At 40.4% G+C, this 16,898-nt stretch overlaps 1 protein-coding gene across 1 annotated transcript in view; it reads right to left on the reverse strand.

Moving 5' to 3' along the window:
- FREM1 (FRAS1 related extracellular matrix 1) overlaps positions 1-16,898 on the reverse strand; it is a 181,547-nt gene that overhangs the window by 108,562 nt on the left and 56,087 nt on the right. Inside the window, 3 exon segments of the mRNA XM_045079647.1 lie at positions 6,345-6,476; positions 10,039-10,147; positions 14,007-14,330. Coding sequence (XP_044935582.1) covers positions 6,345-6,476; positions 10,039-10,147; positions 14,007-14,330 — 565 coding nt within the window.

A 16,898-nucleotide genomic window follows, 5' to 3' on the forward strand; every position in this document is an offset into this window, starting at 1 on the left:
TTCCTTTACATGTAACTGAACATCCACCCTAATTAATACACCTAGGCTTAAACCAATCTCCTACTCTCCTAGGATTAGACAAGAGAATTTATCATTTAATTTTTGATTTCAGAAATCCTAATCACAAATGATAATAAATAAGAACCCCCTTTCTGCATTATGCATTAAACCAAAAGGATAACTGAATTAAATCCTCTGAGCTCATTATAAGGAATGGACTATACTATCATATGACATGAATATTATTTTTGTTAGGGCTTACTGCCTTGTTAACTACTATCCTTGTAACATAATTAACATAACATAATGTTATTAACATAATAACATAATTACCAAATATTCAAAAAATAAAGTTTCAATACATTTTTCTGAATCAGAGAAATGAGAGGGAAATATTTTATCTTCTAGTGGGGGTAAGATCACAAGTTAAAGAATATATTTAGAAGGAGTACTACCTGGCATCTGAAATTTAAATATGAGCCAAGTACAGGAGGCTATTCATAAAGGGTCATCCAGGGGCACCTGGGTGGCTCAGTCCATTCTAACTCTTGATTTCGGCTCAGGTCATGATCTCAGGGTTGTGATATTGATCAAGCTCCACATCCGGCTATGTGCTGGACATGAAGTTAGCTTAAGATTCTCTCTCTCTCTCTCCCTCTGCTCCTCCCTCTTCAATAAATAAATAAGTAAGCAAATAAATGGTCATCCATTGATGTGAGCACCCTAATGAAAAAGCTAAGATCTCCAGATTTTCTGGATATGACAATTTATTTAAAAATGAGGTCTAAGGGGCACCTGTGTGGCTCAGTCATTTAAACATCTGACTTCGGCTCAGGTCATGATCTCAGAGTCCTGGAATTGAGCCCAGAGTCAGGTTCCCTGCTCAGCAAGGAGTCTGTCCCTCTCCCCCACCTCATGCACTCTCTGTCTCTCTATCCCTTAAATAAATAATTAAAATCTTTAAAAAAATAAAAATAGAAAAATAGAAATGAGGTCTAAGACAGAAGTTTTCTTTGAACAAATTATAGCTGAAAACTTTCCTTATCTGGGGAAGGAAACTGACATCCAAATCCAGGAGGCACAGAGAACTCCCATCAAAATCAACAAAAGCAAGCCAATACCAAGACTTACTGCAGTAAAATTTGCAAAATACAGAGATAAGGAAAGAATTCTGGAAGCAGGAAGGGGGAAAAATCCCTAACCTACAAAGGAAGACAAATCAGGTTCACATCAGATTTCTCCACAGAAATCTGGAAGGCCAGAAAAAGTGGCATGATATATTGAACAGGTTAAATGGGAAAAATATGCAACCAAGAATACTTTATCCAGCAAGGCTGTCATTGAGAATAGAAGGAGAGATAAAGAGTTTCCCAGACAAACAAAAACTAAAGCAGTTCATGACAACTAAACTGCAAGAAATACTAAAGGACACACTTTGAGTAGGAAAGAAAGACCAAAAGCAACAAAGTCTAGAAAGGAATAGAGAAAATCTCCAGAAACACAAACTTTACAGGTAATACAATTAACTTGTAATATAATACAAATACGAATAAATTAATATCTCTGAGTGTAAATAGAATAAATGCTCCAATCAAAAGACATAGGAAATCAGAATGGACTAAAAAAAAAAAAAAAAAGATCCATGTATACTGCCTACAAGAAACTAATTTTAGACCTAAAGACATCAACAGATTGAAAGTGAGGGCTTGGAGAACCACCTATTACACTAATGGATGTCAAAAGAAAACCAGAGTAGCCACACTTAAAACAGCCAAAGGGATATTGAAAAAGAAAGCCAACGTTGGTGGCATCACAATTCTGGACTTCAAGCTCTATTACAAAGCTGTCATCATCAAGACAGCATGGTACTGGCACAAAAACAGACACATAGATCAATGGAACAGAATAGAGAGCCCAGAAATAGACCCTCAACTCTATGGTCAACTAATCTTCGACAAAGCAGGAAAGAATGTCCAATGGAAAAAAGACAGCCTCTTCAATAAATGGTGCTGGGAAAATTGGACAGCCACATGCAGAAAAATGAAATTGGACCATTTCCTTACACCACACACAAAAATAGACTCAAAATGGATGAAGGACCTCAATGTGCGAAAGGAATCCATCAAAATCCTTGAGGAGAACACAGGCAGCAACCTCTTCGACCTCTGCCGCAGCAACATCTTCCTAGGAACAATGCAAAAGGCAAGGGAAGCAAGGGCAAAAATGAACTATTGGGATTTCATCAAGATCAAAAGCTTTTGCACAGCAAAGGAAACAGTTAACAAAATCAAAAGACAACTAACAGAATGGGAGAAGATATTTGCAAATGACATATCAGATAAAGGACTAGTGTCCAGAATCTATAAAGAACTTATCAAACTCAACACCCAAAGAACAAATAATCCAATCAAGAAATGGGCAGAGGACATGAACAGACATTTCTGCAAAGAAGACATCCAGATGGCCAACAGACACATGAAAAAGTGCTCCATATCACTCAGCATCAGGGAAATACAAATCAAAACCACAATGAGATATCACCTCACACCAGTCAGAATGGCTAAAATCAACAAGTCAGGAAATGACAGATGCTGGCGAGGATGCGAAGGGGAACCCTCCTACACTGTTGGTGGGAATGCAAGCTGGTGCAGCCACTCTGGAAAACAGCATGGAGGTTCCTCAAAATGTTGAAAATAGAACTGCCCTATGACCCAGCAATTGCACTATTGGGTATTTACCCTAAAGATACAAACGTAGTGATCCAAAGGGGCACGTGCACCCGAATGTTTATAGCAGCAATGTCCACAATAGCCAAACTATGGAAAGAACCTAGATGTCCATCAACAGATGAATGGATCAAGAAGATGTGGTATATATACACAATGGAATACTATGCAGCCATCAAAAGAAATGAAATCTTGCCATTTGCGACAACATGGATGGAACTAGAGCATATCATGCTTAGCGAAATAAGTCAAGCAGAGAAAGACAACTATCATATGATCTCCCTGATATGAGGAAGTGGTGATGCAACATGGGGGCTTAAGTGGGTACGAGAAGAATAAATGAAACAAGATGGGATTGGGAGGGAGACCAACCATAAGTGACTCTTAATCTCACAAAACAAACTGAGGGTTGCTGGGGGGAGGGGGTTTGGTAGAAGGGGGTGGGATTATGGACATTGGGGAGGGTATGTGCTTTGGTGAGTGCTGTGAAGTGTGTAAACCTGGTGATTCACAGACCTGTACCCCTGGGGATAAAAATATATGTTTATAAAAAATAAAAAATTAATTAAAAAAAAAAAACAGACAAACTATAATTTAAACCAAAAACTGTAAAAAGAGATGAAGAAGGGCACTATATCATGAGTAAGGGCTCTTTCCAAGAAGAAGATCTAATAATTGTAAATATTTATGCCCACAACTTGGTAGCACCCAAATATAAAATCAATTAATAACAAACGTAAAGAAACTCATTGATAATAATACAATAATAGCAGGGGACTTTTAACTCCCTACTTACAGCAATGGACAGATCATCTAAGCAGAAAATCAACAAGAAAATAATGACTTTGAATGACACATTCTTTTTAAGTACACAGAATACACATTCTTTTCAAGTGCACAAGGAACATTCTCCAGAATAGACCACATATTGAGTCACAAATCAGCCCTCAACAATTACAAAAAGGCTGAGATCATACCATGTATATTTTCCGATGACAAAGCTATGAAATTTAAAGTCAACCACCAGAAAAAACTTGGAAAAACCACAAATAAATAGAGGCTAAAGAACATACCACTAAAGAATGAATGGGTAACAAGGAAGTTGAAGAAGAAATAAAGAAATATATGGAAGCAAATGAAAATGAAAATGTGACAGTCCAAAACTTTTGGGATGCAGCAAAAGTGGTCAATCAATGTGATATATACCACATTAATAAAGGGTAAGAACCATATGATCCCCTCAATAGATGCAGAAAAAGCATTTGACAAAATAAGGAATCCATTCTTGATTAAAATCTTCAACAAAGTAGGGATAGAGGCAACATACCTCAACATAATAATGATCATATATGAAAAACTGAGAGCTATTATCATCCTCAATGAGGAAAAACTGAGAGTGGACCAGGATGTCCACTCTCACCACTGTTATTTAATACAGTACTAGAAGTCCTAGCCTCAGCAATCAGACAACAAAAGGAAATAAAATGCTTCCAAATCAGCAAGAAAGAAGTCAAATATTTGCAGATGACATGATACTCTATGAAGAAAACCTGAAAGATTCCACCAAAAAATTGCTAGTACTGATAAATGAATTCAACAAAGTAGCAAGATACAAAGTCAATATACAGAAATCTGTTGCATTTCTATATGACAATAATGAAGTACCAGAAAGAGAAATCAAGGAATAAATCCCATTTACAATTGCAACAAAAACCATAAGATACCTAAGAATAAACCTAATGAAAGAGGTAAGAGATCTGTATTCTGAAAACTATAGAACACTGATGAAAGAAATTGAAGATAACACAAAGAAATGGAAAAGCATTCCATGCTTGTGGATTGGAATAACAAATGTTGTTAAAATGTCTACACTACCCAGAGCAATCAACATATTTAATGCAATCCCCATCAAAATACCACCAGCATTTTTCACAGAACTAGAACAAACCAACCTAAAATTTGTATGGAATCACAAAAGACCCAGAATAGCCAAAGCAATCTTGAAAAGGAAAAGCAAATCTGGAGGCATCACAGTTCCAGACTTCAAGCTCTATTACAAAGCAATGGCACTGGCACAAAAAGAAACACATAGGTCAATGGAATAGAATAGAGAAGCCAGAAAAAGACTCTCAACCCTATGGTCAACTAATCTTCAGCAAAGCAAGAAAGAATGTCCAGTGGAAAAAAAAAACAGTGTCTTCAACAAAGGATTGCTGTACAGCAACATGAGAAAGAATGAAACTGGATTGCTTTCTTACACCACACACCAAAATGAATTCAAAATGGATGAAATACCTAAATGTGAGACAGTAAATAGTCAAAATCCTAGAAGAGAACAGAGGCAGCAACCTCTTCAACTTCGGCCACAGCAACTTCTTAGTAGATATGTCACCACAGGCAAGGGAAACAAAAGGAAAAATGAACTACTGAGACTTCAGCCAGATAAAAAAGCTTCTGCATAGAAAAGGAAATAATCAACAAAACGAAAAGGTAACCTATAGAATGGGAGAAATATTTGCAAATGATACATCAGATAAGGGATTAGTATCTAATATCTATAAAGAACTTAGCAAACTTGACACCCAAGAAGCAAATACTCCACATAAGAAAGAGGCAGAAGACATGAGCAGACATTTTTTCCAAAGACATACAGATGGCCAACAGACATGAAAAGATACTCAACATCACTCATCACCAGGGAAATGCAAATCAAAACCCCTGTGAGATATCACCTCACACCTGTCATAATGGTTAAAATTAACAACATAGGGAACAAGAGATGTTGGCAAGGATACAGAGCAAGGGGTACTGTCTTACACTACTGGTGAGAATGCAAACTGGGGCAGCCCCATTGGAAAAACAACATGGAGGGTCCTCAAAAAGTTAAAAATAGAACTACCCCATAACCCGGCAATTGCACTACTAGGTATTTACCCAGTGGATACAAAAATACTGATTTAAAAGGATACTTGCACCCCAATGTTTATGGCAGCATTATCAACAATAGCCAAATTGTGGAAAGAGCACAAATGTCCATCAACTGATGAATGGATAAAGAAGTTGTGGTATATACATATATATATAATAAAATATGTGAACAGAATAGAGAAGCCATCAAAAAAGATGAGATCTTGCTATTTGCAATGACATGGATGAAGCTAGAGGGTATTATGCTAAGCAATATAAGTCATTCAGAGAAAGACGAGTATATGATTTCACTGATGTGTGGAATTTAAGAAACAAAACAGATGAACATAGGAGAAGAGGGAAAAAAAGGAGAGAGGGAAGCAAACAATAAGAGACTCTTAACTATAAAGAACAAACAGGATTAACAAAGGGGAGGTGGGTGGGGGATGGGCTAAATGGCTGATGGGTATTAAGGAAGGCACTTGTGATGAGCACTGGGTGTTATATGTAAGTGATGAATCATTAAATTCTACTTCTGAAACTAGTATTACATTATATGTTAATCAACTAGAATTTAAATAAAAACTTGGGGAAAAAAGAGAGAAAGAAATGAGACCCAAGAGATGCTATGTACATCCTGTCAAATATGATCTGCCTTTGGAGAAAATACTGCTCAGATTCTCTTCTAGGTCAAACAGACTGGTGTTTCACCTCTTAGTGTAAGCCGTCCATGCTGCAGGCCGCCCACGGTGACCAGCCGGACAGCATGGATGTCATCGTTGTCGACAATCTGGAACTGCTCCCAAGTGATGGCCCGAGACTGGCCCTCTAGAAGACTCAGACCTATAAGAGAAAACAGACAAGTGTCCTGGAAAAATCTATGACATGCCAACGTGTCTACTTTAAGACAAGATTAATGAATTTTCAGTCACAAAACTAGCTGAAAATTGTATCTTTGAAAGCTTTACAAGAAATTGGAATTTCGTTTTTATTTTTAGAAATTATTTTTTAGGATTTATTTATTTATTTGAGAGAGAAAGAGCAAGTGTGCAGAGGGGAGGGGTAGAGGAAGAGGAAGCAGGAATCTCAAGCAGACTCCATGCTCAGTGTGGAGTCTCATGTGGGGCTTGATCTCATGACCCGGAGATCATAACCTGAGCTGAAGCCAGGAGTCAGATGCTTAACCAACTGTACCACCCAGGCACCCCATATTTTTAGTAATATTTCTACTTTTCAATAAGATTTTATTTATTTGATTTTATTTGTTTATTTCAGAGAGAGAGAGAGAGAGAGAGAGCACAAACAAGGGGAGTGGGAGGGGCAAACAGGTTCCCCACCCAGTAGCAAGCCTGACTCAGGGCTTGACCCCAGGCCCTGGGACCATGACCTGAGATGAAGGCAGACAGCTAACCAACTGAACCTCCAGGTACCCCATAATATTTCTTCTTTTAATACTATTAACCCCAAACTCACAACTTGTTCCTTATATATCCATTGGAGACATTGTGGTCCAGAAAATAAATAACTAAAGGAAAGAAGAGATGTTATGTTCACAGTGGTCTCTAGTTCAAAAATACCACGAGGAATTTTTCAAAGATGAATCCAGAAATTTTAAGCAGGCAAAAGAATCAGAAGAGCTTTTCCATATGTTATGAGTGCAAGAGTAGCCCATAGGACAGAGAATGTAAAGTGGGTAACCATGTAAATACAGAGCTACCACAGTAGCGGAGCATTGAGCGGTATTAGACGTCAAGAGTCTGACACTCTGCAATGACGGCTGAATTGTGTTCTGGACTCTAACAAAGAAGGGACCTTTGTAACTAAAGGAAATGAAATAAAATCTTCTCCCTGGACCCAGCATGCTGGAGGAAATGTGGGGAGAGGGTAAGTGCTGCTCAGAGCAGCCAGAATACAGATCCTGGATGGAACACTCCAGTGAAAATGCAGAGCTGAGCATCACTGCCAATGCCATTATCCAGGAGATACAGGAACTGACCTATTGCAAAGAATACAAAAAGGGAGCAAAGCAGGCACCTGGGTGGCTCAGTGGCTTAAGCCTCTGCCTTGGGCTCAGGTCATGATCTCAGCGTCCTGGGATTGAGCTCTCTGCTCAGGAGGAGCCTGCTTCTTCCTCTCTCTCTGCCATCCTGTCTGCCTGCTTGTGATCTCTCTCAAATAAATAAATAAAATCTTTTAAAAATATTAAAATTAAAAAAATAAAAGGGAGCAATGCTTTTTGAGGAAACAAATTGATAAAATTTAAAAGTAGTGTACTGGTGGACCCGATGACACTTCCTTTCAAACCTGGTTAGCTTCTCCCCATCCCCTCTTGCCAGCTGTGACCATGCATGTGCTGTCTCAAAGCAACAGCCCCATTGGGAGCCCCACAGTCCCCACAATTGTGAAGTCCTGGCTGCTACCACTGCCTCATCTTCTGATGTGGCTGGTTACCTCAGCTGTCCTCTTGGTCAAGGGCCAGGTTGTGGCATGACCCACTCTTGTCACCACAGCCAGGTCCTACCTACACCAGGGGACCCAGGGAGTTTCTGTTGCAACAGCAAAGAGGGGCCAGGTAGCTCATCATGGACATGTGGGGAGCTAACATCCAGCGGGGCAAACTGACCATAGTGAGACAGGAGATGGGAAGGAGTTAAGAGAGAAACTATTCACCCTTTCCCCAGCCCAACTCTGACTCTTGCTACACACAGTGGCTCCATCTCCTCCTGGAGACACCAGCATGAGGGAGCAGTCAACTTCACTTTCTCACCAACTTAGTCTTGTCAACTTTTTGTTTGTTCCTCACAACGTCCATTCCCCCTCATTCTTTTTGGGTATAGGGTTAGTATATGACCTGCCTCAAGGGCTGTTGGCTGGGGAACCTGGGGTAAGCCATACAATCAGGAGACAGAGAGAGAGAGAAAGATGGGAGGGAGGAAGAAAGGAAAGAGAGAGGGAGGAAGAACAAACACATATAAAGAATCTCTGTGAGGGATGCCTGAGGGGCCCAGTCAGTTAAGTGTCCAACTCTTGGTCTTTGCTCAGTTCTTGACCTGAGAGTCGTGAGTTCAAGACCTGTGCTAGGCTCCATGCTGGGTGTGGAGCCTATTAAAAAAAAAAATCTCTGTGATTGGTAATAAGGGTTTTGAAGCCATGAGTGTATGGTACAGCATAATCCAAGGCATCGTGGGACACAGCAGAAGAACAAGCAAGACTAGAAGAATAGACAGCAAAATATTAAGAGTGGTTCTGTCTTCATGGTGGAGTAATACATGATTTTGTTCATTCATTACCATTTTAATCATTTATTCATTACTATCCATTCATTATTGGTATCATTATTATTATCCATCCATTCATTCAATTTATTGCTTAATGTACTTGCCAAGTTTTCAGTGATGAACATGTATTAAGTTCATCATAACTGAAAATTGATTTTAAAAAAAATTGTCATGTCCCAAGTAGTCAAAACCAGATCTGGAGCTCTCTTAACAAGCTTGAGTTTCACAGATCACACAGACTATTAAGTCTTTATCTGAAGCAATAATTCATTTAATATATGATTATTACTAAACTTCGGGTTAGCAATTCCTTCTTTTCTTTCATTATCCCTGTAACAGGTAGAGTAGGACAGAGAAACACAAGACTGCTCAACCAATGTTCTCATGACTGAAACTCACATACATGCAAACATGTGTGTGTGTGTACCCACATGCAAGGGCATACATACACACACACACACACACACACACACACACACACGCGGCAACGAGTTTAAGCCACCACGTGGGGATTTAAATCAGACAGAGATGTTTTCCCTTAACAAAACCTACGGCCACTACTTACAAGTATATTTTAAATGCTGTCAATGAGATCAATGGGAAAGGAGAAAAATCCTCATTTACATTCCACATTTACATCTGATCTAAATATATACATTGCATTAAAGATCACTCAGAAGTGACCTTCTTTTAAAATAAAGCACTTTAAGCTCTTTATTCCTGCATTGTGGCTTCCTTGCCTGTCTTAGAAACAGGACAATGAATTAGTCTACCGCTTCCTTCCCTCCTTCTGAATAGCGGTTGGACACCTTTTTGCTCTCTGTCCCGACTATAGCTCAGTCTCCCAAGTAGTCACTTTTTGCCTCATTCATTTGAAAGGTGCCTTTCTGGCTTATTTCTTCCAGAGGAAAAACTTGGCTTCCCCACACAGGAATCCTGGATTTAAATTTCTCACCCTGCTAGTAGGAAAAACAAAACAAAAACAACGATCTGATTGCCTTCACCGGGCTGGGTTTCAGCTGCCTCTTGTGCGAAATGGGAAGAAAACGACCTTTCTTTCCTGACCCATATACTTTCCCATCTTCCCTTTAGGGCTCTGTGGCTTGACACAGTCCACGGAGCTTCACCTGTGTTCCAGGACACCCGCGGGGCGTTGGTATCTGCTGTTCTGATGGAGATGTGGACTGTGATCGGTGCACTCCTCTCGAAGAAGAAATCATAAACCTCCACCTCCAGCTGCAAACAAACAGTTGCCTATGGATCACACATTGACAGTTTAGAGCATAAAATACCACTATTCCTGGGGCAGACTCCACAGTGGGAGGCAAAAGGTTAGATTTCTGCTGAAGCCATAACTCATTTTTTTAAAGATTGCTTTATTTATTAAAAAAAAAAAAAAAGAAAGATTGGTTTATGTATCTTAGAGAGAGAAAGAGAGAGAGAGAGTGTGTGTGAGCGAGCACAGGGGGAGGGGCAGAGGGAGAGAAGCATACTTCCTGCTGAGCGAGGAGCCTGACATGGGGCTCAGACTCAGGACCCTGAGATCATGACCTGCACCAAAATCAAGAGTCAGATGCTTAACCGAATGAACCACCCAGGCGCCCCGCCTGATGTCATTTTCGACAACCAGATCTCACGTTTTCAGGCTCTAGATTTTGTTCATTAGTTAGCAGTATTGTTAAATTTTCCTCTCCATAAAAGAAGCTTTTAGCCTCAAATAGGTGAATAGGGTGAAAAAGGGTCCCTGTATTTGCTCAAGAGACCAGCCTCGGGCCACTCGAGCCCGAGGTACAAGGACCAGAGCAATAAATCTTAACTGTGGGAGGCTTTATTCCCCCAGGGGACACTTGGAAATGTCTAAAGACATTTTTGATCTCACAAATAGGTAAGCATGGTGGGCGGTCCTACCGGCCACTAAATAGTTGACAGAGGCCAGAGATGCTCCTACAAGCTACCACGCACAAGACACCCCGCATAATAAAGAATCAGCCAGTGCGAAATGCCACTGGTGCTGCTTTTAAGAGACCCTGCTCTAGAGGCATCTATCTTTCCAAACATATTTTTAAATACCCAGATTTTATTCGCTTCCATGAAATCCATAGCTAATAAATGGGGCTATATGAGAAGGTTTTTCATAAAGATTTTATTTCTTGGGGTGCCTGGGTGGCTCAGTGGGTTAAACCTCTGCCTTCAGCTTAGGTCATGATCTCGGGGTCCTGGGATCGAGCCTCATATCAGGCTCTCTGCTCAGCGGATAGCCTGCTTCCCCCTCTCTCTCTGCCTACTTGCGATCTCTCTCTCTTTGTCAAATAAAGAAATAAAATCTTTTTAAAAAAATATATTTAATAAAATCTTTTAAATTTTTAATAATTTTTAATAAAATTTATAATAAAATAAAAATTTTATTAGATTTTATTAAAAGATTTTATAATAAATTAAATTTATAATAAAATATAAATTATTTAATTTATATTAATATAAATTAAATTTAAAGTATTATTTTAATTAATAATATAAATTATTAATTATATAAATTAAATTTATAATAAAATAAATTTTTAATAAAATCTTTTTTAAAAAAAGACTTTATTTCTTTATTTGAGAGACAGAGGGACAGAGGGAGTGAGAGGGAAAACCAGACCCCCTGCTGAGCAGAGATTTCCCGATACAAGGCTCCATCCCAGGACCTTGGGATCATGACCTGAGCCTAAGGTAGACTCTTTCCTAACTAACTGAGCCGCCCAGTGCCCCATTAAGTTTGTTTGTTTGTTTGTTTGTTTGTTTTAAGATTTTATCCCATTAAGTTTTGAACCTTCTTATGTATTATGCACATATTTTACCAGATGCTGACAGGGAAGGATGGCATATAAGACAGAAATGCAAGGCACATGCCTACTTTTGAAGAATGTCCATTTGACACTGAATCGCCATTTGGTCGACCAGAGAGGATAAATTCTTAAATGGCAGCATATCAGCATGTACTACCCCACAAAAGAAACAGGTTCAAGGGGGCCAAAGTAATAGACTAGAAATGGAACCACACCCAGGCGGGGATGTCTTTTGGAGGTAGAATGTCAGTATCTGTTAGGTTGAGCCATCTGAAATTGTATGTCACGTGCTCACTAAGAAACAGTGTTCTCAAACCAACAGGGTACCTGGTAAAACGAGTTTGAATTTGCATGGCCAAAAGAATGGACCGCCTTGACATTATAGTCCAAGGAATGCTTGGCTAGCTTCAGGAGCACTGGGTCATTGCGCTGGCCTCGGGAGTCCTACCTTAGGTGACTGAAGGAGCCCAGGACTTCCAGCCCACAGAATCTGCAAAGCACCTAATCACTGAGAAAACTGAGAGTCACCCTCTAACAGCAATGACAAAAATCACACATTTGACCAGGTTCTGCTTTAGGATCACATTACACCATGCCAAAAGACACACAGAAAGCAACCAGAGGAGCTGTGCTTTATTTAGGAGTTCGAGGTAAAACTGGACATCTAATGAGTAATGACCCGGTAATACAAAAGGAATGGGAGACAAAAGGAAAAAAGAAAAAAATGGCTGCCACTTACTACGATGAAGTGAAGAAAAGCAAAGCAAAGGGCAAAAACATGGCACTGACAGTCAAGTCTTTTGTCTTCCCTGGAGGCTAAATGCTGAGAATGCCTAAATTAGATAGAGGGCAATTTGGAATGGCAGGCACACTCATTTTCCTTAATAAACCTGAAGTCAGGTCTGTGTCAATCTGCTCATGTCAACGTTCCATCCTGTTTGAATCAACTTGCTGGGAGGTTAGGTCTGCAAGTTTGCGGAGGGTTATTATGTGCAAGACTGTCACCAGCTGTTCTCAACTCCCATCCAAAACAAAATTAGAGGGAAGAGGCTAGAAGAGCAGCAGAAGGTAAATAAATAAAATATTAAAAAAAAAAAAAAAAAAAAAAGAAGGTACTGAGATTAGACAAGAAGGAGACTTTTCTGACAGGAAAGTGTTTGATAGAGAAATTAGTCATTTAATGAGATTATGGAATCTCCTATCCTGAGTCAGGGTTATTCATTAAAATTAAGGATCTCAGGGCATCTGGGTGGCTCAGTAGTTAAGCGTCTGCCTTTGGCTCAGGTCATGATCCCAGGGTCCAGGGATTGAGCCCCTGCATCAGGCTCCTTCTTCAGCGGAAAGCCTGCTTCTCCCGCTCCCACTCCCCCTGCTTATGTCCCCTCTCTCACTGTCTCTTTCTCTCTCTCTCTCTGTGTCAAATAAATAAATAAATAAATAAATAAAGTAAGGATTCCAGTAAAACACTTCTTCTACAAAGAAGGAATAATAGAATTTATTAATGAGGGGTGCCCGGATGGCACAGTGGCTTGAGAGTCCGACTCTTGGTTTCAGCTCAAGTGATAATCTCAGGGTCATGGGATCAAGCCCCATGTGGGGCTCCACACTCAGCATGAGGTCTACTTGAGATTCTTTCTCCCTCGCCCTGCCCCTCCCGCTTGTATTATTCTCTCTCTTTCTCTCAAATGAATAAATAAATCTCTAAAATAAAAAGAATTTGTTAATGAAAGGATTGTAGACAAAGTCATCTTTAACTCCCATGGTCTATGGCATGCAGAAAGGCCATCAAGGACACCGGAGTTCTCAAACCAGTGACCTCTGGACCAAAAGTAGCCCTCAGAAATATTTCATAGGTGCCACAATATGTTTCAGAATTTTAAATATGTATCCTGTATTTAAAAGTTGAAACATTTTTACAAAATAAAAGAAAAATTTATGGATCTCCAACTCCTCTGAAGAACAAGAGCTAAGGCTACCCTGGGTGTGGCCTGATTTGTGTGTATTCACACAAGGCAGCAATCACTGGCGTGGGGGCAGCTGCCTCCCCTCAGTCTCCCTCTCCCATCCCCTCCCCCTGCTTAGTCTCCTCATTTGCATCACAGGCCCAGCTCCTGTAAGCATTTGAGTCTGCCTCCAGATTTACAGTGACTGATTCTCTTCTGAGGCACTGAGGGTACAAACTAACCTGAAGGTGATGAGAAGTGCCTGCATCTTCACTGACTGTGGATACCAGACAGGTTAGATGCTTCATCTCCCTTTCTTCTTACCTCATAATGTCTCCGCACAGAATGGCTGCTGTTCGGCGGCTGATAGGCTATCTGCAGGTCACTTAGATCCTTCCAGGTGAATGAGGAGACCGGTCTGGTATGATCCCACAGATGTGTCACATAGCCGTCCAGCGGAGCTTTGGTGATGTTAAACACCAGCAAGGGCTTAGGGGTCTCGTCCTCTTCACAGTCCAGAACGGATGGAGTCAGGGAGGTCAGGATGAACTGATCCACTTCCAGAGTAAACATGGCCATGAACGCAGCCCTTGGAATCTGATTAGGAAAGCCAGCTCTGATATAGACGGGCAACCACGCACTCTCTGACTTTTGAAAAGGAAAAAAAATACGAAGTGGAAATAATATGAATGAAGCGATCACATACATGGCTAATAGTTTGGCTAATAGTTTGGAGACAGGATGTCCAGCAATGGCCTGAAACCTGGCTGCCCATTAGAATCAGTGGACAGTTGTTGTTTTTGCTTTTTATTTTATTTATTTATTTGACTGAGAGAAAGTGAGAACACAAGCAGGGGGAGTAGGAGTTAGAGAAGCAGGTTCCCCACTGAGTAGAGAGCCTGATGTGGGGCTCCATCCCAGGACCCTGGCATTATGGCCTGAGCTAAAAGCAGACAATTATCATCTGAGCCACCCAAGAGCCTGAATCATTGGAGAGTTTTAAACACATACTGATGCCCAAGCTTCATCTCTTGTGGGTTCGAATTTAATTGTTCCCAAAAAGGGACCAGAAAACTGGTATTTTTAAAACTCTCTGGTGGACTCTAGTATGTAGCCAGGATTGAAAGGGTACATTCATTTTGGTGTCAGAAGGAACTGTCCTTTTGAGTCTATGTCCAGCACTTGTGTGATTTTAAACACACTGTTTAACTCCTAAGCCTTTTCCCCCCTTTGTAAAATACAAATAGTGGGACCCCAAGTATTAAGTGAGGATTAAATGAGATAACCAAAGTAAAGCACTTAGCTGTGTCTGGCGTGCCCCACCTATCTCCTCTGGTCACCCTGCCCACTTCCTGCCATGTGGTTTGAAGAGGGCAAAGGCAGGATGAAGGAAAATGTCTCTGTAACTCAGTACCCACGCAACTGAAGGGTGGTGGCTCATCTGTCTAGTTAAGACCCCGAGTCCCCAGGTGACAAGAAGGTAATTAAAGCTGAAAGTTACCAATCAGGCTAGAAACGCACCCTCAAATGAGAGCGCTATGAGCAAACAGCCCCTATAATGGGGATTGCCAGAGAAACCAGGAAATTGCATCTTGGGATCAGGCTTTATGAGGAAAAGTCCTCAAAGCAGGAGATGCTGGTTATCATGGGATTTGGTGTTTTGCATTGTAAAGAATGACCCTTAATGATAGGAGTCCCATTCAGTATGCAGAACACTGGATATTGGACTAGAAGTTGTTATCCGTATGAAACGAAATGTAAAGAACAGAATTCTTTTTAACTCAGTGTCAGCTGAGGTTCCAATGAGAAAGATACCAGATTTCAAAATGAATGTGGCACCGATACTATAGGCACATTTACAAAGCAAATCGTCTGGAACTGGTCTAGAACCCCTTCAACCACTGCAAGAATAGAAAAGGGTTGAGAGGGGTAAGAGAAAGATTTATTTGTAGAGAAGACTGCTTTTCTGTGCTGAGTCACTCCCTCAATCCCCAACCCCACCCAACCCCGTGAAGAGGAAAGGTCGACAATGCTACATTTGTCTTGGGTGTCAGGACAGAAGTTTCCTGGAGGCCAGCCTTAAATGTATCTTTTACATGTGAGATGGCGAGGATTAATGCTGGGTTCATACAGGAGGAAGCAAGGGGGCCAGACCCAGAATACTGGTGTCTCTTCTGGGATCTGTCAAGTCCTTGTTTGTGGCAGAGGTAAACATATGGGGGCTACCACATATCAGCTGAAGGGGACAGACTGTTGGTCTTGGGTCATACTGGACTTTGACCTTTTGGGTGTATCTGTGAGAAGCCAAAGAATGGCAGAAGCAGGAAGCTGGGGGTGGAAATCATCCTAGGAGCTGTGGGGAGGAATTGCAAATGAATACTCAGGCTAGAAATGACTCTACTGGAGTTCTACCTGAAGAAGATCTCAAGGATGGGAGATCCCCAGAGAAACCACAAAATTGCCCTGGAGACAAAGCCTAAGCTAGAAACACTTGCCAGAGTTACAGAGCATGAAGTTTTATTCCATCAGTATCTGATCAAGTAAGACCTCTCTCACCAATGCTCCCCACAAACCAAGCCCTCTAAGACCAGAAGTTCCAAGACTAGCCAGCAAACTAAAAAGAGAGGAATGCAACAGAGAAAGAGAAAAGAAGACAATCAACCCCTCTTTCCTCCCACTCCATGCTTAATGAAGACAAATTAAAGATATACTGAGATATCAGTCTTCACGTGCCATTAAAAAAATGTTTTTTTAAGGGGCACCTGGGTGGCTCAGTCAGTTAAGCATCTGACTCTTGATCTCAGCTCAAGTCTTGATCTCAAGGCTGAGCGTTCAAGCCCTGCATTGGGCTTCATGCTGGACATGGAAACTACTTTAAAAACATGTATATTTAAGAATCATAAAAGTCATAATGTTGAAATTCAAGTATGGGAAAATCATAGTATAAAAGGACTAGTGCTGAACAGTAAAACTATTTAAACCTAGGATAAAGCCTAAATAAATATGTTAATTTAAACATGCTAACAAAATAGATATAAATGTCAAAAAAAGCTTACTTGAAATAAGAGATAAATGATTGAAGAAGTAACAGGTATAACAACTGAATCCTAAAACTGAAATTGCAGATTGTATAACAAAGCCCGGAAGATGGGAAATCCCCAGGAGAAAGGATAAACAAGATCAATCCTTACCACATATAGGAAAGACCTAACGAAA

The sequence above is a fragment of the Mustela putorius genome, unplaced genomic scaffold (genome assembly GCF_011764305.1).
Source record: "Mustela putorius furo isolate JIRA1106 unplaced genomic scaffold, ASM1176430v1.1 tig00000421_pilon_pilon_pilon, whole genome shotgun sequence".
NCBI classification, from domain to species: Eukaryota; Metazoa; Chordata; class Mammalia; order Carnivora; family Mustelidae; genus Mustela; species Mustela putorius.